This window comes from Mus pahari, chromosome 2, assembly GCF_900095145.1.
Source record: "Mus pahari chromosome 2, PAHARI_EIJ_v1.1, whole genome shotgun sequence".
NCBI classification, from domain to species: Eukaryota; Metazoa; Chordata; class Mammalia; order Rodentia; family Muridae; genus Mus; species Mus pahari.
Genome location: NC_034591.1, coordinates 59,059,083 through 59,084,657, shown reverse-complemented (window position 1 = coordinate 59,084,657; position 25,575 = coordinate 59,059,083). Strand labels below are relative to the sequence as shown.

General features: G+C 38.7%; 1 protein-coding gene across 9 annotated transcripts in view; it reads left to right on the top strand.

Moving 5' to 3' along the window:
* Nucleotides 1-25,575, top strand: part of Braf (B-Raf proto-oncogene, serine/threonine kinase) — a 124,473-nt gene that overhangs the window by 43,903 nt on the left and 54,995 nt on the right. For 5 of the 9 annotated variants that reach the window (XM_029534212.1, XM_029534204.1, XM_029534209.1 and 2 more), the window contains exons 3-7: nucleotides 7,579-7,842; nucleotides 18,963-19,075; nucleotides 20,243-20,345; nucleotides 23,535-23,683; nucleotides 24,697-24,813. In XM_029534212.1, coding sequence (XP_029390072.1) covers nucleotides 7,579-7,842; nucleotides 18,963-19,075; nucleotides 20,243-20,345; nucleotides 23,535-23,683; nucleotides 24,697-24,813 — 746 coding nt within the window. The remainder of the gene's footprint in view (nucleotides 1-7,578; nucleotides 7,843-18,962; nucleotides 19,076-20,242; nucleotides 20,346-23,534; nucleotides 23,684-24,696; nucleotides 24,814-25,575) is intronic. The other 4 variants (XM_029534215.1, XM_029534214.1, XM_029534199.1 and 1 more) reach the window with 2 other exon arrangements.

The following is a 25,575-nucleotide window of genomic DNA, read 5'->3' as shown; positions in this document are numbered from 1 at the left end:
CATTAGATAATGAGATTAAATTCAGTAAGAATAAGCCTAATACTTATTTTGTTGTTGTTGTTTTTTGTTTTTTTTTCGAGACAGGGTTTCTCTGTGTAGCCCTGGCTGTCCTGGAACTCACTTTGTAGACCAGGCTGGCCTCGAACTCAGAAATTCACCTGCCTCTGCCTCCCGCGTGCTGAGATTACAGGCGTGCGCCACCACGCCCGGCAACACTTATTCTTAATACGGGTGTTACATACCTGTATTCCCAGGTCTCTGACAGACTGAAGCAAGCCAGTTCTAAGCTAGTCCATGCAAGTTAGCAACTCTGTTTGAGAATTTAGAAAAAAATTAAAGGGTTAAGTGTCGTTAAGTGAGAGTGTTTAGCTAGACTGCATGACATTCGCAGTTCAATTACTGGGACAGAAAGAGGGAGGGATGAACATAGTGACTCAGGTGCAGGAGAATTGTGACGCGTTGAAGCCATTACCATAAACTCTCAAACAGTTTCGGTATTACTCAAAAGAACTTCTTTATCCATTAGCATCTGTTCCTTCCAGTCCTCGGAATGACTGATTTTTTTGATGATAATGTTGGAATAATAATCCATAAAATATGGGAAAGAGTACAGTATAGACCAAAGTCTGGGAAGATGTTAGAAATACTAATGTTGGCCTGAAACCTATTCATGTACTAGTGAGATCTAAAGTCAAGGTGGAGTAGTGTTAATTCAAGGGTGTGAACATCCCAGAGTCAGACCCTGGCATCATTTCAATCTTTTGTAAAGCCTATGGTATGAATATCTCTGGGTCTTGAAGACAGAATGGAAATAAATGCCTAAATTTCTAAGGCAGGGATATTAGAGAGCAGTCATATTTGACAGTTAGGATTACTATGACTATGATGAAACACCATGACCAAAAAACTTGAAGAGTTAAGAGTGTATTTGCCCTGTATATCCTGGATCACAGCCCATTGAGGGAAGCCAAGGCAGGAACTCAAGTGAACAAGAATGTGGAGGCAGGAGCTGATTCATAGGCACCCCATGAAGGAGTGCTGCTTACTGGCTTGTTCCTCATAGCCTGCTTCCTTTTATTTTTCCCCCTTTTATTAAAAATAGATTTATTTTTCATATAATATATCCTGATAACAGTTACCCTACCCTCTACTCCTCCCAGATCCTCCCCACTTTCCTTCTCATCTGAAGACACTCCCTTTCTGTCTCTCAGTAGAAAACATACAGGCTTCTCAAGGAATAATAATATAAAACAAGAACTAACACATCAAAATTAAAAAAAAAAAAAAAAGCAAAAAGAAAAGAGCCCCCAAAAGGGGGGAAAAGAAACCCCAAAGATTCAGAGACACAGTTATTCGAATACTAAGCTGGAAGCCATGATATATATGCAAAGGACCGAGAAAATAAAATATAAATAAAATAAAATACAAATAAAAAAAATTTAAGGGGTGGGGGCACTGTTGCCACATTATGAGACAAGGAACTTCCAGAAATCTCAGTTCTATTGAGGTCTTTGTTTTGTTTTGCTTTTGTTTTCTGTTGCTCATCTACTGCCAGGCTTGCAGCATATCCTTAAGAGAAGTTTGTTTCCCTCAATGAAACTCCCTTGGAAAAAACAAAGTTTTCATTTTCAGCCTGCTCTTTTTATAACATCCAGTACCAAGTCAGGGGGTGGCACCACCTACAATGGGCTGGGCCCTGTGCAGGAAATATTAAAAAAGACCTGGCACGTTCCCACGATTGTGCCTGCAACTCTCTGCTCTGTGGGGCTGACCAGCTATGCACTGGGCTATCCCCATCCAGAAAGGCCCTCTCTCACTTCCTCCTCCTCTTCCTCCAACCCTACCCTCCTACTCGCCCAGTGATTGGCTCCTTTACTCAGTAGGGGATGAGCCACAAGAAGGCACCAGAGTACAAAGACTCAGTTCTCCAGGGAGAGTGAAATTAGCATCACAATACAAGCAACCCCAGGGCTATCCACCACCAGGCCCTTCTATATCTATTAAGGAAATGCCCTACAGGCTTGCCTCTAGTCTGATCTTAGGAAGGCATTTTCTCAGTTGGGATTCCCTCCTCTCCCATGACTGGCTTCTGTCAAGATGAGTTACAACTAACAAGTACAGCACTGAATGCAGCCAAAGTAACTTGTTTTTTTTTTGTTTTTGTTTTTATTTGTTTTTGTTTTTGGTTTTTTTTGTTTGTTTGTTTTTGTTTTGTTTTGTTTTGTTTTGTTTTTGAGACAGGGTTTCTCCATGTAGCCCTGGCTGTCCTGGAACTCACTCTGTAGACCAGGCTGGCCTCGAACTCAGAAATCTGCCTGCCTCTGCCTCCCGAGTGCTGGGATTAAAGGCGTGCGCCACCACGCCCGGTGCCCAAAGTAACTTGTTAAACTGAACTGTGAGAATGAAAAAAACCTATTGATAATGTGGTAAAGTGATAGTTTGTAGTCTGTGCTAAAGGAATTGGTATATTTTCAAAATTTTAACATTAATACTTTGATGAGGGAAGAATATTTGGAAAATTCATTGTTTCCAATAATTCTTTTTTATAAGGCTAATTTTATATAACCATGTTTGCCTAGACCTCAGTAATAAGAATATTTGATTTATGTAAGAAAGAACTTGTCTCCCAGGCATTTCTATATAACCTTTAAGGGTAACAATTGTTTGCCTTGTCTGTTTTTGTAGTCTCAGCATAAACAGTGCCAGTATAGAGATAAACAACGAATAGTTATTGAATAAATGTGGACTCAATAAATGAAGCATATTGAGAAAGGCACTCTTATTAATTAGCCTCTTGATATGAAAGCTAAACAGAAAGATTTGAATTGATTTGACGGTAACGGTCTATTCTGTTCGTGACAGTTCTAGACTAGGATTGGGCAGCTACGAAATTGTCAAAGGGAAATTTTTCCAGAGTTCAGGCTCCTTACCTCAGTACTTTTACTATATTTTCTCCTTTCAAAAGTTATACAGGAAAAAAAAAAGTTGTTCAGTAAGATAACTATCAGTACACCAGAGAGTGCTGTAGCCTTTATTGAAATGAGATTGCTCTTGCATTCTCCCCTACCTGAGTTATAATTTCTGCTTATGAAGTACAAATTTCCTAGTGTGGTCCATATACTCTACAGTCTGGTCCCTTGTCCATTTCTTCAGCCTTATTGTTTCCCTGTGTACCTGTTCTTAATTCAAATTCTACAGAGATGTATCAACCGACTCCTTGCACTTTCCAACACATTACCTGACATTCCGTTTAGAAATCTGTGGGGTTTTCCCCCCAGTACCTTAAAATATGTTCTTTGTTAAAAAATTCTCTGCACACAGATCTCTCTTTCTATTTCTTCCATCCATGTGACTGCCTTCCTCTCTAAGGCCTGCCCCATTCTACATTTTTACCTGTTAGCAGGAATGCAATTTCTTATGCATAATATATAAGTAAAATTATCCATTTGTTTCTTTACAACCAAATAATCTTTTTAAAGTTTTTACTTGTGTGTTGTTTTATGTTGTACTTATGAGGCTGGGGCATGCACATGCACGTGGAAGTCAGAAGACAGCTTTCAGAAGTTAGTTCTTTCCTTTCGTTGTAGGTTCTAGGGATCAAACTCAAGTTTCAGGGTTGCTCAGCTAGTGCTATTACCTGCTGAGCCATCTTGCTAGTCCAGTAAACTTCTTGAGAAAAAGAAAATGTCATATTATAATCCTTGATTCTCTCTTGTAGAGGTTCGTAAATGTACTGCATCTATTTGAGATGTTAGGGAACAAAAGGGCTAAATTACTCTAGGCTGAGGCGATTTCCATTGTCTGAAAGAACTGTGGATATGTATATTCCAATTAATGCCATCTCTTTACTTTCAGTATCATTCTGTTCCTTTAGAATTTGGTATTTAATATGGTAAGCCATTTGACTTTATAGCTTTTGTCAAAGGGATGTTTAGAAGGGTAAACTCCTAGAGTTTCCTATGGTTGCAGGGTATCAAATCAATTTTTACTTGCTTAAGCAGTATTTGATGGGGAAGGAGATAATAAGGAATACTGCCAGAGAGCATGTTGATATCCAGGATCATAGCTGTTACAGGAAACTGTGATGGCATCCTTGGTTTGTGCTGTCCCCAGAGGCTGTCTGGATGTCTATGATCTATGTTGCTGCTGGAAACCATGTGAAAGTCCATGCATGATCTATGCTGTCATTGGCTGCTATGGGCAAGGAAGCTTCTGCAGTGGTATCAATGACTCCAGACTCATAACTGAGAATGAGAGATGTTGAAGGCTTCTGTGATACTCCCTCCCCACCTTACCCCCCCCAAAAAAAAAAAAACAGTCCAGAAAAGTAGCTATTGAAGAGACTGCTTACAAATTGTGATAAAGATGGTGAGTGTAGCTCATCACAGTTGATAGCTTCCCTCGGTGGGGTTGGGCAAGCACTCTGTCTTTTTAAGCGGCTGGCCACTAGAGTCTGACCATGCTTCAGTGAGTACGTGAGTGACACAGATTGGACTTGTATTTTTCTTTCTTTCTCACTGTCTTAGTTAGGGTCTTACTGCTGTGAACAGATACTGTGACCAAGGCAACTCTTATTAGGACAACATTTAGTTGGGGGTGGGCTCACAGGTTCAGAGGGTCAGTCCATTATCATCAAGGCAGGAACATGGCAGCATCCGGACAGGCATGGTGCAGGAGCTGAGAGTTCTATGTCTTCACCTGAAGGCTGCTAGTAGAAGACTGACCTCTAAGTAGTTAGGATGAAGGTCTTAAAATCCATGCTCACAGTGACACACCTCTAACAAGGTCACACCTCCAAATAGTGCCACTCCCTGGGCTAAGCATATTCAAACCATGACATTCCACTCCCTGGCCCCCATAAGCTTGTTCAAACACCTGAGTCTATGGGGGCCATATCTAGCCATAACATAATAAAAAAAGTACATTTAGGCCAACTTCTAAAGTCCCCATAATCTAGAGCAGTATCAATAATGTTAAAAGTTCAAAATTGAAAGTCTCTTCTGAGATCTATCAAATTACTTAACTGTAATCCCCAAAGAAAGACAGGAAACCATCTGGGCAAACTCCAGACTCTGCTCTCTGTGTCTGAGGTCAAAGCAGTCTTCAGATCTCCACTCCTTTTTCATCTTTGTTGACTGCAACAAACTTCTTTTCCTGGGCTGGTTCCACTCCCTGGTAGCAGCTTTCCTCAGGAGAAATCCTCTAGCTCTAGCTCTGGCATCTCAAAAATCTTGGGGTCTCCAAGGCAGCTTCAATGTTACAGCTTCTTGTTTCAGTGTCTGGGATCTATACATACATGGTCTTACGGGCTTCTCCAAAGGGCTGGCATCACTTCTCCAGCCCTCTGTAGAACTCTAGCTCAGGTTGACCCACTCCACTGCTGCTGCTGTTCTTTGTAATCATCCCATGGTATTGGCATCTCCAGTACACTGGGTCTTCCACTCCAACTAGGCTTCACCAATAGCCTCTCATAGGCTATCTTCATGGTGCCAAGCCTCAACTCCTTTGCATGACCCCTTCAGTCCTGGGCCATCAACTGCAACTGAGGCTGCACCTTCACCATTGGCCTTCCATGGCCTTTCATAGTGCCAAGCCTCAGCTGTTCTTCATGACCCCTTCACATCTTCAAAACCAGTACCACCTGGGTAACTCTTACACATTACCAAGTACATTTGCAGCAGGAAGTACAACCTTGGCTATCTCTAGAACACATCTTCTTTGTACTCTCAGAAAACACTTCCCAGAAAATTTTACCTCAGTAATGCTCTGAATTTAGCAGTAATCACCGCTAAATTCTTAGCTCCAGCTAACCAGCATCACTTGTCCCAGTAGTCCCTCCTATTCTGGACTCTAAAGTCAGAGCCACGGTCTGCTGCTTGCAGGAGATGGAACTTGGCCCCCTTGTTCTATTACATTATATTAGCTTCCTCTTTTCCAACTCCTTCACTGCCTAAGCTTGGCTGTCCTGGATCTTGCTCTGTAGATTGACCTTGAACTCAGAGATCTGCATGCCTGTCTCCTGGTATTAAAGGTGTATACTACCATGCCTTGATTTAAGGTTTTCTTTACCTAGAATTTGCTCTGTTTCAGGCTGGCCTCAAACTCAGAGATCTGCTTGACTTTAATCTCCTGGGATTAAAGGTACCACCATACTGGGATCTAAATTTATGTGGCTAGGATATTGCCCCAAAGTCCCACTCCCTTAATTTGTTATTTCCTTGAATACAGGATTCAGCTCCATTTCACTTCCTGGTACCCCTTTAATACTCGAATATTTTATAATTTTCCTTTCCCAGCTTGCTATGCTTAACTAAAATGCTCTTTGTGAGACTTAACTAGAGAACAAAGTCTATGATGGGCATGTCTGAGACTTCCTTTGTCAGGGCAACTAATCTGAGTCTCTTCACCTTAGCCTCAGGCAGACTCTTCAGACAAGGGCAAAAAGCAGCCACATTCTTCATCAAAATACCACAAAAACAGTCTCTATGCCACATACTGAAGTTCTTCTCCAGTGAAACCTCTTGGGCCAGGTCTGCAGAATTCAAATCACTCTCAGCAACAAAGTCTTCCATATTCCTACTAGGATGGCTCATTAAGCCCCACTTAAAACATTCCATGGCTTTCCAAATCCAAAGTCCCCAAATCTACATTCTTCCAAACAAAAGCATGGTCAGGCCTATCACAGCAATACTCCACTCTATCTTAGTACCAACCTCTATCTTCGTTATGGTTTTACTGCTATGAACAGACACCTTGACCAAGGCAACTCTTATAAGAACAACATTTAAATGGGGTTGGCTTACAGGTTCAGAAATTCACTCCATTATCATCAAGCAGGAACATGGCAGCATCCACGCAGGTATGGTGCAGACAGAGCTGAGAGTTCTATATCTTCACCTGAAGGCTGCTAGTGGTAGACTAACTTCCAGGTAGCTAAGATCTCTCTCTCTCTCTGTCTCTGTCTCTGTCTCTGTCTCTCTCTCTCTCTCTCTCTTTCTCTCTCTCTCTCTCTCTTTCTCTCTCTGGGTGTGTGGGTGTGTGTGTGTACACGCACACATGCACACATATCCCTGTATATTCAGAAACATACAAATGGAATCATCCATTTCAATAAGTATAGCGATGACTGTTTGCTGCCAAACTCTATGAAATTTGATATGCCTACAACTTTTCTGGAAAATAAAATTATATAGAGGAAAAGACACCTATCTATTTTTGATGCGATGTAATTCTTTATACATATTTTGTCTTATGCTAAACTTGTACCTTGGAAAGTAACTTACTTTTTGACCAGAATATTGGGAAATACTGTTTTTTTAAATGAACATTTAAGGACCATGTAGGTCCAACATACATAGGTCAAGTTTTCTAACATGATAAGCCAATATCCTATAGCAAATATTTTTCCCATTTAAAAATGAGAATATTTGTGCTATTCTCAGTATTTACTTCATAACTTGTAACTTAAAACCCTATTTTAGATTATAAAGAATTTGTAATCAAAGACTGAATTTGTATTTTCTTTTGTGACTGTCAGAGCAATGTCCAGGTCCCATGTGAATCTCCTTTATTTTGTAGGCCTATGAAGAGTACACCAGCAAGCTAGATGCCCTTCAGCAAAGAGAGCAGCAGCTTTTGGAATCCCTGGGTAATGGAGCAGATTTTTCTGTTTCTAGCTCTGCATCAATGGACACCGTTACATCCTCCTCCTCTTCTAGCCTTTCAGTGCTACCATCATCTCTTTCAGTTTTTCAAACTCCCACAGATGTATCACGGAACAACCCCAAGTCACCACAGAAACCTATCGTTAGAGTCTTCCTGCCCAACAAACAGAGGACAGTGGTAAGTCAGTATTTATCATCATCGTTTTGCTTTCTTTGTGTTGAACATTATTATCACTGCATATTCAGAGCCATGCCAATGAAATTATCCACTTTAAGTAAGGTAGAAAAGACATGATTATTTTATGTCAAGTCTATATACAGAGTTCTTTTTTCTTTTTAATGTTTTTAAAGATTTATTTATTTTATATATATATGAGTACACCATTGCTCTCTTCAGACACACCAGAAGAAGGCACCAGATCCCATTACAGATGGTTGTGAGCTACCATGTGGTTGCTGGGAATTGAACTCAGGACCTCTGGAAGAACAGTTGTTGATCTTATCCTCTGAGCCATCTTCCTAGCCCTTCTTTTTTTTTTTTTTTTTTTTTGGTTTTTTTCTAGACAGGGTTTCTCTATATAGCCCTGGCTGTCCTGGAACTTACTCTGTAGACCAGGCTGGCCTCGAACTCAGAAATCTACTGGTCCATCTCTCCAACTCTATATGGATGCTTCTAACTTTAATTAGAAGAGTTACTAATCAGCTAAAATCAAAGTAGTTTCTCTTTGTTTTCGCTGTGAGACAACAGAAATTCAAAGTATAGTTGGTGTTTTCCAGAGTTCCAAAACTCCTTTTGACTTTTAAAAAATGTTACTATAAAAGCATTTTGCCCTAGAGTCTAAAATTCCAGTGTTAATGATCGGATTAGGAACTAGCAGAGTTGCGAGTAGCCAACTACCCACATAGTTTTGGATTTTGACCTTACTTAGAAAATACAGGTTTTAGTCTGGGTGTAGTGGTGCACGATTTTAATTGTAGCATTTGGGAGGCATCAGCAAGCAGAACTCTCTGTGTTCGAGACCAGCGTGGTGTACAGAGTGAGTCCAGGATAGCCAGAGCTACACAAAGAAACCCTGTCTGGGAAAAACAACAACAACTACAACAACAACAACTACAACAACAACAACAAAAAGAGAAGGAAGAAAGAAAATACTGTTTTCTAACACTGTTAATTATCAAGAGTACATTGTTTACATACTTTATTCCTGCCCTTTCTTCCAGGAAGAGTTGATTGTGATAAAGCAAACTTGGAATTATTTAATTTTTGCACAGAATAAGCTCAACTTCTAAAACAAATCCAGTTTTGTCCTCTTCAAAAACCAGGAATGTAATGTAAAATTTTTTGTAAATATGAATCTATCTCTGAAGCTTAAAAAGTTAGTGGACACCCACCCCATCTCTGTCTTCATTGTTGCCTATACTTGTGAGAACGTGGGCCGGAGGGAGAGCTGACTTGGTGTTAGAAGCACTGGCTGCCTTTGCAGAGAAGCCTAGTTCTGCTCTCAGCACCCACATGGCAGCTCACAGCTGTCTGAAACTCCAGTTCTAAGGGACCAAGTACTCGCTGATCTCTGTAGGCACTGCATGCATGTGATGCACGTGCTCATGATGACATACATGCAGGCGCCGTGATGCACGTGCTCATGATGACATACATGCAGGCAGAACACCCGGACACAAGGTGAAAGGAGTTTATGGGATTGGCTACACAATAGCATGAAGATTAACCTTGAGCAGTTCACTTATAAAAATAGTTAGGATAAGACTTTGTTATGTATATACTTTAATACATTTTTAAAGGGACAGTATGGTCATAATACACAGTTATAATACCTCTAACTAAGATGACCCCGCCATCTATTTTAAAGTGTTTTTCTGAGCATGAAAAATAGTGATTTGTTTTGTTGTTCTACTTCTTATAACTCCCAAGTTCCTAATTTCAAAACATCAACAAGTAAATTGTAAATTGGTCCTTTGTTTACATACCTAAAAGCCAGTGTGGTCAATGCAACTTCAATGCCATCCTGATTTGTGTATGGAGGTCTCAGTTAGCTGGAGTTACTGAATGAGACCCCATCTCAAAAGTTTGTTGTTGTTTTTGTTGTTGTTTTGGGGTTTGTTTGTTTGTTTGTTTAAAGCTAAAAACAAAAAGTCAGGGGTATTTTTGAAAAAAACAATTGTATAGGGCTTGGGAGATGGCTCAGGAGTTAAGAGCACTGTCCTCTTCCAGAAGACCCAGGTTCAATTCGTAGCACCCACCTGGTAGCTCACAACTGTCTGTAACTCCTGTTCTAGGGGATCCAACTCCTTCATACATGCAGGCAAAATATACCAATGTTCATAAAATAAATAAATTAAAAAAAAAAACAAAAACAAAACAGGGCCGGAGAGATGGCTCAGCGGCCAAGAGCACTGGGTGCTCTTCCAGAGGTCCTGAGTTCAAATCCTAGCAACCATACGTGGCTCACAACCATCCATAATGAGATCTTATGCCCTCTTCTGAGGTGTCCGAAGACAGCTACAGTGTACTTACATATAATAAAGAAATAAATCCTTTTTTTTACAAAAAAAAAAAATTGTGGTATATCTATATAAAGAACACAGTTTGATACTAAAGTTACTGATAGTCCCAACACCCAACATAGATGAATCTCAAGAAAAATATGCTGTAGAGAAGAAGGTAGACAAAAATAGATGCATACTTTGTAATTCCATTTATATAAATTTCTAAAATGAATTCTTGGATATATATATATGGTGGTAAATGAGCCGGGCGTGGTGGCACATTCCTTTAATCCCAGCACTCGGGAGGCAGAGGCAGGCGGATTTCTGAGTTCGAGGCCAGCCTGGTTTACAATGTGAGTTCCAGGACAGCCAGGGATATACAGAGAAACCTTGTCTCAAAAAACCAAAAATAAAAAAAAAATTTAAAAAAATGGTGGTAAGTGCATATAATACCCTCATTTAGGAGATGGTGGCTAGAGAATTAGGGGTTCAGTCATCCCAGGCTACATAGTTAAGTCTTTAAAAACAAAGGCAATTTTTTCTACAGTGACAGAAAGATGTTTAGTATTTGTCTAGACAGAGGAGGTATATATTGAAGTACAAGGAAACTTGCAGAAAATTATGTATATGTTGATTATTGTAAATATTGTAATTGTTTTAGTTAGGATTTCAATTTCTATAATTCAACACTATGACCAAAGCAAGTTGGGGAGGAATGAGTTTATTCTCCTTACACTTCCACATCACTGTTCATCCTCAAAGAGGTCAAGGCACTAACTTAAACAGGATAAGAACCTGGAGGCAAAAGCTGATCCACAGGCTATGGAAGGCTTCTGCTTACAGGCTCGCCCCCCATGACTTATTTAGCGTGCCTTATTATAGAACTCAGGTTCACCAGCCAGGGGTGACACTGCTCACAATTTACTGAGTCCTCCTAGTCATCACAAGGTAAGAAGATGCCCTACAGCCCAGTCTTACGGAAGCATTTCTTAATCGAAGATCCCTCCTGTCAGGTGACTCTAGCTTGTGTGACAGAAAAAGTAGCCAGGACAGGATATGTAAGGTTATGTACAGTGTGTATAAAACTGGGTTCTCCACATCATTGCAGTTTATGTGTGTCCTTTATCCCTTACCTCATTCTTGTTTTTCATTGTGAACCTTTAAAAATGCTAGTGCTGCTCATCCTGTTCCGCTTTGTTTTTATTTTCTCTTATTATTACTATTTTAGATGCTTGTTTATATTCTGATGAGAGAGGGGGTTATAGATTTGATTTGGGTAGGTGGGGAAGTGGGAAGGAGCTGGAGGAGGGGAACTGAAATCAGAATATATTATGAAAAAAATATTTTCAATAAAAAACAAAGAATGCTGTTAGTCATAGAACTATATGAAATAGATTTTAAGGAAAACAATTAAGGACAAGGAAAGATGTATTAAAAAGCAACTTCACCAGACAATTAGAATACTAAGTATTGTATTTAAACAGTTCTTTGTCAGTTATCCATTTTCATTTTTGATCTTTTAAGATGAGGTCTGTATTCCATGCTGATCTTGTAGTTAAGATCTTTCTACCTCTACCCCCTCAAGGGCTGGGATTTCAGGTTTATCCCAGCGTGTAAAGCCTAGATGTCATTCTCAATATATTATAGGTAGGCCCTGCAGACATTTAAAAAAATATACTCTTTTCGAGGACACTTAGAGACTTTATTATATTTTTAGCAACAAGGGATATCCAAAAATACAAATTCTCTGAACATACTGCAATTAAAATAGAATGAATACCAATAGAAAAGCATGGTTTTAGAATTACAGTTATTTCTCAGCATAGACTAAAAAATTCTAAGGGAAATTAGAAAGTATTTTTATGAATATACTGCATAAAATATTGCATAAAATTGTCTAGGATATACAAAAGACAACATAAAATTTGCCCTTTAATAATTTATATGTGTTTTTGAAATACCTAAATATGAATGAGAAATAAGATCAAAGTAATGTCATAATAAAGCCCTAACTACTGTACAGTTATCAATTTTTAAAATTGCAAGTAATAAAGGTCTGAGGGGCCAGGCGGTGGTGGCACACACCTTTAATCCCAGCACTCAGGACGCAGAGACAGGTGGATTTCTGAGTTCAAGGCCAGCCAGGGCTACACAGAGAAACCCTGTCTCGAAAAACCATCCAACCAACCAACCAACCAACCAAATAAATAAATAAATAAATAAATAAATAAATAAATAAAAGGTCTGAGGGAGTGGCTCAGGAGATAAAGCATTTGTTGTTCAAGCATGAGCTGGAGGACTGGTGGTCAGAGCCCCAGAACTCTTAAGGCTAACCCTGCATTGTGGCTGCCTGTATTCTTATTATCCAGAAGATGGAAAATGGACCCCTGGTACAAGCTCACCAGCTAAATTAATTGCTCTCTCTTTTGCAAGTTACCTTGCTTCAAAAAATGATGTGGTAAGCAATTAAGAAAGAGTCAACATGAACTTTGGGCCTCTATACAAACATGTGCCCATGACATGAACATACTCATATACAGACACCATACACACACACACACACACACACATATTTTCAAAAGCAAGTAAAAAAGATAGAAAATAGTAATAAAGTGTTGAAGGACATGAAGGTAAGAGGAACGTCTGTTGGGGCAGAGATTCAAGGGAGCGAGAGGGGAAACTGGTGATGGTGGTGATCAAGACATATTTGTATACTTGTATGAAATTGTCAGAAAATAAATATCTTTTTTTAAAAATGGAAAAAGCTGTGTAACTACTGAAAGTTCTGTTTCTGAAACTGAGGCCCTGGAAATTGGACTGTGACATTTGCATCATAACAGGCATATATTTTATTTGATGTTAACATTGTTATATGTATTGTGAAGTCATAGAAGGTGAGATCCCAGTAAATAGGTAGACATGAGAAGCTATATACCATTCAAGAAAGAATGTTGTAAAACTGTGGGAAATCAATGGCTGGGCTTTCTAACGGCAGTAAATTATAAAAAGATAAATATGTAAGGAAAATTAATAAAAGATAGTTTCTTCTCATAAAGTACGAGTGTTCCTCATGTCATAAAGCTTTGGATTCTCCAAGGAACAAGAGCTTATTGTATCCTATCAGAAGTTACCCTTTATATCAGATAAAGAAAACTGTAATGTTTCTATCTGTTTGACTGTTAGATATTATTGATTGTCTAGTTTCTTCATTTTCATGAGAGTATATAGTATACTTGGAGCATATTTCTCTCATACTCCACTTCTCACCTGGTTTGGAATGTGTGGGTAGGTGGCCTTACGTACATGTGTGTACACATACACATGTGGGCCTGCATGTGGAGGCCTGAGGACACCCTGAGGTGTGTCAGGAGTCATTTACCTTGCTTTTGGCCTGGGACTCACATTAAGGGTAAGCTGGCTGGCTAGCAAGCCCTCAAGATCCACTTTTCCCTGCCTTCCCAGTACACATGCTACTTCATCCAACATATTTGTTTGTTTGTTTGTTTGTTTGTTTGTTTGTTGAGACAGGGTCTCTGCATAGCCCTGGCTGTCCTGGAATTGATTATGTAGACCAGACTGGCCTCAAGTCACAGAGATCCACCTGCCTCTGCTTCCTGAGTGCTTGGGTGTGTACCACTATTATTCTTGGCTCATATCTAACTTGCTTATATGAGTTCTCAAAATTCACCTCAAGTCATCATGCTTGTTGAGTAAACACTTTACTAACTGAGCTCTCTCCTCAGCCCTTCAAGTTTTTTGAAGCAGAATCTTACTGTGTAGTTCAAGCTAGTGTTTTATTCAGGGCAGTCCTTCTGCTTCAACTTCTAAGAATTAGAATTATAGGCATGAGCCACCATGCCTGGTAGAAGACTTCTTCCTAAATCATTTTGAATTTGTTACTTTTTTATTGCTATGATAAAGACCATGGCCAAAAGCAACTTGAGAAGGAAGGGTACTTCCATATCACATATCTAAGAAGTTTAGTGCAGGAACTCAAGGGAGGAACCTGAGACAAGAGCTGAAGCAGAGGCCATGGAGAAACAGTTTGCTGGGTTGCTCCCCATGGCTTCTTCAACCTACTTTCTTAATCTTATCTGGGACTTGCCTGATGTGTCACCACCTCCAGTGAAGTAGGTCCTCCCACATCAAGCGTTAATCAAGAAAATGCTCTCAGTTCAAGGCATTTCCTCAGTTAATATTTTTTCTTCTCAAATAGTTCTATATCAAGTTGTCAAGAAATCACCCAGCGTGCTGCTCCCAAAAGGATTTCTCTGAACTCCACATGTGTACACATACACACCCACTCACAACACATCATGTGAAAATCAAAATATATAAATAAGGGAATGTAATTTAAAAATGAAATCATGCCCTATTTGTATATATGAAGTAAGAACTGTTTGTGGAGTTGAGAGAGATAAGGTAAAGTTGTTCTGATTTTAGCCATTTTGATGGTGAGGAAATAATAGTAGAAACTTAAATTCTTGCCAGTACAAATAAGTAAGTGTATGAAATAGGTTAAGAATAAAAGGATATTATTAAATAGGATACATTCTACAGCTCCAGGAAATAATCCTCCCTCTATATTTTTAGCCACAGTGAAACAAAAACCTAAGGTGTACACAGGATGGAATATTCTGCAGGCAGGAAGAATAATATGTTTTGCCTACCAGTTTTCAGTTTATAAACCACTCTCTCATGTTCTCATTTGTCCCCACAGCAAGTTTGTGAGGTCAAGTGCTGTGTGCAGCACTGTGGAACCAGGACATTCTTGGTTCCACAGAGGTTCTAAGCCTTCCTAGCAGTGGAAGGACTTCTTTTGTCCTTGGCACGGTTTTTCACTGACTAACCTATTTTGGTTTGATTTGCACCACAGTTTAGTAGTAAAAGATACAACCTTTGTAAATGGCTCTGGTTCTTTGGAAGTTAAAATCAGTTTGTCTAGGAAGCACTTTAATTCTAATGTCTTCACTCTGAAGTGTTTTTAGAGTATAAGAGTTCTCTTGATCTAATCAGTACCCCCAGAGCTCGTGTCTCTAGCTGCATATATAGCAGAAGATGGCCGAGTCGGCCATCATTGGGAAGAGAGATTGGCCCCTTGGTCTTGCAAACTTTATATGCCCCATGCAGGGGAACACCAGGACCAACAAGTGAGAATGGGTAGGGGAGCAGGGTGGGGGGAGGGTATAGGGGACATTCGGAATAGCATTTGAAATGTAAATGAAGAAAATATCTAATAAAATAATTTTTAAAAAGTCCTTCTAACAAGACTGTGTTGTAAGCATAGCATATCATAGTTTTCCTTAAAAACAAATTGGTCTGACAGCCGAGAAAGATACAACTTCAAGATTAATTGTAATAAAAATCAAAAAGCTATGTCTTCGTCAGGCTATTTTTGTGATGAAACACCATGACCAAAATTGACTTGGGGAGGAAAGGGTTTATTTGGCTTACACTTCCACAGTACTGCTCATCAGTGAAGGAAGTCAGGACAGGAGCTTGAACAGGGCAGGAACCTGGAGGCAGGAGCTGATACAAAGACCATAGAGGGGTGCTGCTACTGGCTTACTCTTCATGGTTTCCTCTGTCAGCTTTCTGACAGAACCCAGGACCACCAGTCCAGGGATGGCATCACTCACAACACTGGACCCTCCCCCATCAATCACTAATTAAGAAAATGTCTTAGAGGTTTACCTACAGTTCAGTCTTATAGAAAGAAGCATTTTTTTTCAATAGAGGTTCCCTTCTCTAAGATGATTATAGCTTGTGTTAGGTTGGCATAAAACGAGCCACAGCTAGCTGTATTTTTAAAATTGTGTTCGAATCTACATATTGGTTTGCATATGAGTCCTGTGCTAGTTTATTTAAGGGCTGTTTGGTGTTTACATATACCACAAACTTGCTTCTGTACCACCCAGCCGACCAGTGTATGTGATCTGAAATGCTGGGAAGCAGGAAGGACAGGAGTGCAGAATAATTCGTGGGTATGTAAGTTTAAGGCCAAGCTGGGCTATACGAGATCCTGTCTCGAAAAGAAAGAGAGAGAATTACAATATCACACACATACTAGCACAGATAATTGACATTTTTGATGTCCAACCAAATCTTTGGGGGGTGGGGATTGAGACAGGGTTTCTCTGTATAGCCCTGGCTATCCTGGAACTCACTCTGTAGACCAGGCTAGCCTTGAACTCAGAAATCTGCCTGCCTCTGCCTCCTGAGTGCTGGGATTAAAGGCCTGTGCCACCACACATCTTTAAGTGACTCCTTAAAGTTTTGTAAACCATTGTACTATAGAAGATTTTAAACATGTGCAAATGTAATGACTTCTCATGGATTCTTAATCAATACTCATTTCAGGGTTTTTAAATTTTTTTATAATAAAGTTTGAACATAACTATTTTGTTCAAGTGTGAATTGCCCTGTGGTAAATACATATTCAGACAAATATATATAGTGTTGTTGATTCCATAACATGAACTTGTGGCTAACATCCCTGTGGCTGAGGCCTGAATTAAGTTTCCCCAACACACACACACACACACACACACACACACACACACACACCCCTCCTACCTCTTCCCTGCCAGACACATTACAGCCTTCACTGGGCTTAGGAGCTCTAAACTGCACTTAAGTACTGTGCTGGGAAAGCATCTGAAACAGGAAGCACATAAGTTTATGTAGCAGTAGGTAGGCTGGGAATAGGAATAGGATACAGATTTGTATTCTGAAAACAGAAAGGTAAACTGCTACTTTGTTCAACCTTAGTTAGGACAGTACATGAATAGGTTTTTCACTGATCTTCATTTATCCATAAACGCAATAAAGGTTTTTATATTTTCCAGTGAGTAGACAAATACACACATAATTTCCCACAAATAATGAGGGTTGCCTGTATGTCTAGCTATATCTTGAATACTTAAGGTTATGAGACCCTGTGCCCTTATGACAAACTTAAGATAGGGCCTCACTCAGTTAACCTGACTGGCCTGGAACTCACAGAGCTAGGTCCTCCTGCTTTTTGCCTTCCAAGTGCTTGGATTAAAGGTGTGCACCATCACACCCAGCAATAGTTTCAGTGATAATATTAAACTGTGCTTATTTCTTTTTTTTTTTTTTTTTTCTTTCTCTGTGTAGCCCTGGCTGTTCTGGAACTCACTTTGTAGACCAGGCTGGCCTTGAACTCAGAAATCCGCCTGCCTCTGCCTCCCGAGTGCTGGTATTAAAAGTGTGCACCACCACCGCCCGGCTCCTGTGCTTATTTCTAAACACAGGTCCTACCTAGTAGCTTAAAGTAATTGAAGCAGTAATCTTATATTACCTAAAACACCCCCTCCTTCTGACTTCCCTAATAAAAGCTGTACTCCCTGTAATCTTTCTGCTTCTCTTTAGTCTTGCAAATTTACCAGGTAGATGAGGCATGGGAAAGGCTAAACAATAGGATTAACCGTTTGCCTTGCCCTCTCCTCCCAATGTTACTTTTCCTTGTATGAGCTTTGTTCTATCAATAGATAGTGATATCTTGATATTAGTGTTCTAGGAAATATGTATTCAATTGGCACACTCTTAACTACACTAAAACAGGAGCATCTTTCAACCTGTCATATCTCACTTCAAATAAGACTCGGATACAATTTAGAAGATCATATATCTAGTCCTGGATATATGTTCACACTTGAACAAAATAGTTATGTTCAAACTTTATTATAAAAAAATTTTAAAACCCTGAAATGAGTATTGATTAAGAATCCATGAGTAGATATATGTTGCTATCATAAGGAATTAAGCAGCTGACTAACATGTGCATCACTGAATACTAGAAGAAGCTATCGATAGCCTCAATAGTAATATTCTATTCTAGAGAAGGGCAAGTTCCCAGGTAGAGACACTAAGGAAGTAAGTACCAAATATCAGATTGATGCCTGGGTCTGCGTGTGTCCACCTGCCTCCCTATACCCTTACCTGTCTGTCTCTCTGTCTTGGATGGTGGTGCACATGCACGTGTGTATGCCTGCGAGTACATGCACTTGTAGAGATCAGTGGCCGTTGTCTTTATCACTGTTCACCTTGTATTTCAAGACAGGGTCTCTTGTGAACCTAGAGCTTTCTGCCAGTTGGCTGACCAATGACACAGCCCTCCCCCAGGTCCACACTGGAGCTAAAGATGTGCACTGCTACACTCACTTTTAGTGGGTACTGAGGACCCAACTCAGATCCTCATGTTTGTACAGTAAAAACTTCACCCACTGAGCCATCTGTCCAGCCTTCCTAAGACATACATTTTCTTCTGCTTTATTTGGAGTCAGTAAGGCATTTCTTAATAATCATCAATGTAACCATAGTAGTATGTGCTTACACATAGCAGTTTCTACTTACAATAGTTGTAAGGCTGACATAGCGAACCAGGCAAGTCTGGGCTACAAAAGGCACTGTCTCAAAAAACAGACAGCAAAATTTTTTATTTTACTTTGAGTGTTGACCTTTAAGTATTTTCAGTGGTGGAACCATACTATATTGATGTGTGCAGTATAGTGGATATTATGTTTTCTATTCATGTATATGTGTATATAGTTTTAATAGAAGACTTACACATCTTTCTTTTTTTTCTTTGTTTCAAGCTGATAAAATAATAGTTACTTGCTATAATTTCCTTTGACTAATGAGTAAATTATAGACCCAAGGAATCCATATGATATTTTAAAGATGTTATTAGGTAAATGACTGAGTTTTAAAAAAATGATTTGAAAGAAAACCTCCTTCCTTTACCTCTTGCATGTATTTATGTCATAGGTACCCGCAAGATGTGGTGTTACAGTCCGAGACAGTCTAAAGAAAGCACTGATGATGAGAGGTCTCATCCCAGAATGCTGTGCTGTCTACAGAATTCAGGATGGGTATGGTTTGTATGTGTTATATCATTTTCTTTGAAAGGAAATTAGACATAAAGCTCTGGGGTTCCTTTGTAGTCTTTATGCAAATCTCTGGAATTGAGAATTAACTCAAGGACTGGAGAGATACCTCAGAACCCACATGGCAGGCAGCTCATAGCCATCTGTAATTCCAATTCCAGGGATCTAAAACCTTGGCATCTCCTCAGGTATGCATGAGGTGCACAGACTTAAATGCTGGCAAAACACCCATACACATTAGAAAAAAAGAAGATATTTATTACTAAAAGATTTAGAACATCAACTTAAAAAATTGTACTAATACTACTCTTGAAGAAATCTTGAAGACTATTGATAATTTATGTGGTTATATTGTTTATTCCTATGACAAATGCCTTTATTAGAGTTTATAATTTCTATAATTTGTGAACATTAAAACAGCAGTTCTCAACCTTTCATAGGGGTTGCCTAAGACCACCGAAAATATAGATACTTATTAATAGTATGATTCATTACAGTAGAAAGATCACATTTATGAATAGCAACATAAATGTTTTTATGAATGGGGATTGCCACAATATTAAGAACTACATGAGAGGGTCACAGCATTAGAAAGGTTGAGAACCACTACATTAGAATGTGATCTGTTTAGATAATGTGCGTTTCTATAATCTTCCTTTTTAAATACCAAGCTCATAGTTCCACAAAAAGTTACCAGAATTTACATTTTAATATTGAAGTATCTTTTCATAAAGTAATATTGTTCCGAGATGGTTATGTTTTGAATCTACATCTTGAGGCATGTTGTTCCTTGGATGGTCTTTTTCTCTGAATTGGATGGTAAGACCATACCTGTGTATATGTGTGTGTGTGTGTGTGTGTGTGTGTGTGTGTGTGTGTGTGTGTGTTTGTTTGTCTGTTTTTTAAACCCCAGGAACAATTTGGTTTTGACTGTTGTAGGTTTTTCTGGACCGACTTAAGAGTAAATATATTTATACTGCTCTTTGTTTGAGAGTAATACATTTATTAAAGTTAAACTTAAAAATTAAGAATTTAATTTCTAATGATTGAAAAGTATGGAGCCAAACTTCCTTAATATTAGTTTCTCTGTAACCATATTTGTATACACACATATATTGAGATAAAGTCATCAAAAAAGGTTTTTGCCTTCCTTTTTTTCAGAGAGAAGAAACCAATTGGCTGGGACACGGACATTTCCTGGCTTACTGGAGAAGAGTTACATGTTGAAGTACTAGAGAATGTTCCACTTACAACACACAACTTTGTATGTATCTATTCATATTTGAATTGTCAAAACTGGTCAGTTTCTTTTGAATTTTTTTTTTAGAGAATATGAAATACAGATGAATAATTTTATGATTGATAATTAGCCTAAATTCTGTTCTTTAAAATCTTGTATTTAAAGAGTTAATATTTATTCTTCCTCTATAACTTAAAATACATGTACTATGTCTCTTAAAAGAACAAATAAAAAACAAACAAAATTAGTCTGATATGGAAGTCTGACTATTAAAATGAACTTTTCCTAGAAATCATCATGTGTATAGATGTAGGTAACAGGATGGTTATCTGTGTCCACAACTCCAGGGCAGTGAGCATGGCTTACTTGCATTTCCCTTCATTACTTCCCACCTCTCTCTCTCTCTCTCAGGTGAAAACTGGGGTCATGCTGTGTGATATTCTTCCTTTTGATTTTCTCCTCAGTAAGACTGTGGGTGTTAATTCTGTTTTAGTACAGCTAGCTTTATTCTTGTAATGATTGCCTAGTAGCCTATAAGAAGAGAAATTGAGGCCTTTTCTCTATTTTTATTTTTATAAAATATGTAGAGTTAGACTGCCTATGTCTTGCCATACGTATTGTTCATAAAGATTAAGGGGATGGGTAGGAAGCAGCAGAGTTGGGTATTGAATTCTCCTTGAGACTTTATCTTGTGTTTTTTGCCTTTGGTAAAACCTAGCTTAAGTTTGTCACCAGCCTGCAACAGCCTCCTAACAACCCCCCACTCAACTAATACATCTTTAAATATGCTTAGAGTCTGTTCTAAGCTGATCATAAGTTATGGCCAGAAGAATTAATAGATCTTTTTAGTCCACCTTTATTCACAAAGGTATCTTTATGGTTTGCATAAAATCCATCTTTAGTACTGCGTACCCAGTACCTTTTACCCTTCTGCTGTTCTGCTCCCTTCTCTAATTCTCTTCCTCTCCCCTGCAACGCCCAACCCCTGTGTACCTTGCCTTCCTGCGCGCGTGCGCGTGTGTGTGTGTGTGTGTGTGCATGTGTGTGTGCGCATGCCTGTGTGTGTGCATGTGTGTGTGCGCACGCGTGTGTGTGCGTGCATGTGTGTGCGCATGCCTGTGTGCATGTGTGTGTGTGCACGCGCATGCGTGTGTGTGTGTGTGTGCATGTGTGCGCGCGTGCCTGTGTGTGTGCGTGTGTGTGTGTGTGCATGTGTGCGCGCATGTCTGTGTGCATGTGTGTGTGTGCGCGCATGCGTGTGTGTGTGTGTGTGTGTGTGTGTGTGTGTGTGTGTGTTGTTTCTTGAGATAATGGTACAGTACTATATATGCTTAGTTTGGCAATGAAATATCAGAAAAGGTATTTTTCATTCCTGTCTAATCGCAGGCAGTTGGAAAGGGAGGCAAGCTAGAAACAAACACTGGCTTTTGTCACATGCTTTTTCAAGTGATGAGAAAACTGAAGAAAGCACAGGCCGTTATGTGAACGTTCCTGCAAGGCCAGAATGGATTATGTGCCAGACTATAATTCTCAGTAGCTATTGATTAAATAGTTTTTGAAGATAGAAATTTGAGTGGGGCATAGTGGCACACTGGGAAGCAGAGACACACAAATGACAGGGAGCTCAAGGACAGCCTGATCTACATAGTAAGGCCCTGTCTCAAAAAAATAAAAAGTTTGAGAGCAGATGTGGCTTTCCATAGCTGGAAACCTCTATTGGGAGGCAGAAGCAAGAGGATGGTTGAAAGTTCAAGACCAACTTCTGTTGCAAAAACCATTTAGACAGAAAGAGAAATGTGATTTGGTGTTAAAATCAAATATATTGTGAAAAGCATTTATATGTAATAAAGGATATAAAATGCTAAGCTATGCTTGATGTGAGTGCTGTTATGTAGGTTGAGGTATATACTAGGTCATAATAAAAGAATATACTTATTACTTATTGATTGTGGTATTTTTAAATGAAATTCAAGATGGTTGAAAGTATAAAAAAGTCATCCTTGCCATCAACACTCTGAAATAGCCATTGTTAGCAGTTTCTCTGTTATATATTTTCCTGCCTATTACTTACTACAGCACATATACACTTTATATAATTTCTCGCTTTGGGAGAAAGAGTTCCCTTAATACACTGCAATTTCTTTGATCCATGTTGTACATTAAAAGTCACTGATAAAGTTTTAATTCTTTTGAACACTTATTTATTTTGTTATATGAAGGAGCTTATCTGAAAGCGTAGACTAAAAAATATCCGCATCAGACATTCTTCCAGATATGTCTTAACAATATGTTAAAGTCTTAAGGCAGAAAGAAGTTTTCTTTCCTATTATCCAAATTTCAGACCTAAACTTTAAGAAGTTGCTGAATTTAGCAGTAATACATTCTGTATTACAAACAGTTCACTTCATAATTCCAGATAAAATAATCCCAACGATACCTTAATAAAATTACAATGTAGATTTCATGAAGCCATTGATAATTTTTAATAGTTTCTGTTTTAAGCTCTTGGGTAATTATTTTCATATTACTAAATATCTTTTGCCATGATTTCTTGTTTTATCAACTTTCCACCTCATATGGTGATTGCTGATTCCATTAGGAGTGGCTTGTTTGCCGGATTGTAACTCTCTTTCTCCTCTCTGCTGTCTTGCTGTTCTGATTGAGAACTGAGGTTGAATAAGTAGATCATCGTTTCTCGCGCTGTCTGTCGGCACTAGCGGTCACATCCCTTTGCTGCCTTCGTTGTGCAGGGATTGCGTGATAGCTTTGCTTTGCCTTCCTTTTACCTGTAGCTCTCCTTTTTGTACTTTTACTTTTTTTAATGCTGTCAAGCTTGAAATCAGTTATCTTTTTAACTCAATTTTTAAAAATGCTTTAAGACCAGGACAGCCAGGGCTACACAGAGAAACCCTGTCTCGGGGGGGGGGGGGGAGAAGCAAAAGAAAAAGAAAAAAATGCTTTGAGAATTTCATGCATGAGTCCCTTTAAGTATTGCTTGTTGTCCAGTTGAAATTGGATAACATATCAGGGTCTCAATTCTTTTATTTGTTGTATGCCTTGATTTCTGAGTTTTTATATTGGATATTAAGATGGGATAGTATTTCAAATCCTTTGGTTTTAATATTGTGTTTTGGTATGTGACTTTTTATGATACAAATATATAAAAAGGATTCTTGCAAGTATCTGAAACCCTGTATGATTTTCACTTTGCAGGTACGGAAAACTTTTTTCACCTTAGCATTTTGTGACTTTTGCCGAAAGCTGCTTTTCCAGGGTTTCCGCTGTCAAACATGTGGTTATAAATTTCACCAGCGTTGTAGTACAGAGGTTCCACTGATGTGTGTTAATTATGACCAACTTGAGTAAGTAATCCACAAAGAACCTCTTTACTATTACTTTATAGTTACATTTTCATAATATAAAAGTAGTGGCCTTTGAAAGTCACGAGGGACGTTTTGCCCAATGCAGTTGCTAAAGAATTTTTAAAGGAATGAGTAGTCCACGCAGCTCTTCTCCCTCAGATGAATGAACAGTGCCTTTGGTGCACATAAAGTTTTCACTTTATACTCTTTCTAAAGTAACAACTACTAGTCCTTAGAAATCACTTTTATATAGTTTGGGGTGATATAGACTACCGTTTCAGTCAAGTTGACTATTGTCTTTCAGGACAATGAGTCTGATTCGGCGACCTATTTTACCAATTATGTTGATTTTCTCCCTCACTTCTCACCTCACCTGTATCTGTTTGTTTCATCTTATCCCTGTTCCCTTTATTTAAGGGAATACTTATACATAAGTTATTTCTTTCTAAAATTTCCTTTTTTTCTCTATTTTATAGTATGTCTAATAGATATACTAGATGGTATCATTGTATAATAATCTTTCTCTATAACTCTTTTTGTTGCTGCTGAAATGGAATTTGACTTTAAAATTAATTATGATGATATATCCACCTTAGCAGCTACTGAGGAGGCAGAGGCAGGTGTACCTCTGTAAGTTCAAGGCCAGCCTGGTCCACACAGTGAGTTCCAAGGCTACACAGTGAATCCATCTCAGGAAAAAACAAAAAGGATAATCTATCTTACCACTAGATATTTTTCTTTTAGTTTTTAAACTAGATGATTTCTTCCTGTGATAGTAGAAATTGACTGAAAACAACAATTAGTTTTAGAGCTGACCATGCCCTTGAAAGTATAATATAATTTTTTTAAAGAAACCTTTCGACAAAAATATACGTAATTGAACTTTAATAGTTGTTTCTGAAAGTAAAACTTGATCCCACATTTTCTCACTACTTCTGTGTTCTCATGTATTGAAGCTTCTGGGTTTTGCACAAGTTAGGTTTGTTTTGTTTTGTTTTGTTTTTGCCTCACAGTTTGCTGTTTGTCTCCAAGTTCTTTGAGCATCACCCAGTACCACAGGAGGAGGCCTCCTTACCAGAGACTGCCCTTCCATCCGGATCCTCTTCCGCACCCCCCTCAGACTCTATTGGGTATGATTTGATTCTTGCTGTTTGATGATATGCTAGTTGAACTGCCTTTCTTTGGGTCTTTTGTGTAATTGTAAACCTTTTCAACACTGGAACTGTTAAATTATAGATAGTTTCCCCCAATAATGTATTTTATCACTAATGTACATTATTACAACATTGAAGCATTTACATGCATTTGGTACAGAATGGGATTAAAAGCCTGGTGTTAGAGTAGGTCACACCTTTAATCCCAGCACTCAAGAGGCTGAAACAAGCAGATCTCTGTGAGTGGAGCCTGACCGGATCTACACAGTGAGTTACTGTCTTGAAACACACACACACACACACACACACACACACACACGAGATCAATCAATTAAATCAATTAAAATTGGTGTAGACCTTTATAAAATCAATTGTGAAGAAAGTCAACATAAAATTCTTATGCCTTGTCTTTTATTCACCATTTTATCAGGTAATGGTATGACCTCTCCTTAAAAAAACATTAACATATGAGTTGATAATTTTTCAAAACTACAAATCATAATAGAGTATATTAAACTTTGTGATAAGAACATAAATATTTTATATTTATAGAATGCAAGGAAATAGGATGTACTCAAGAAAGCTTAGTAGAGTTGTGATTTAAACTGGTCTTTAAAGAATTGCTGGCTACAGCCAGGGCTGTTACATGGAGAAACCCTGTCTTTAAAAAAAAAAAAAAAAAAACAGAGACAGAGAGAGATGGGGAGGGAGGTGGAGAGAGAGAATGAGTTGCTGGAA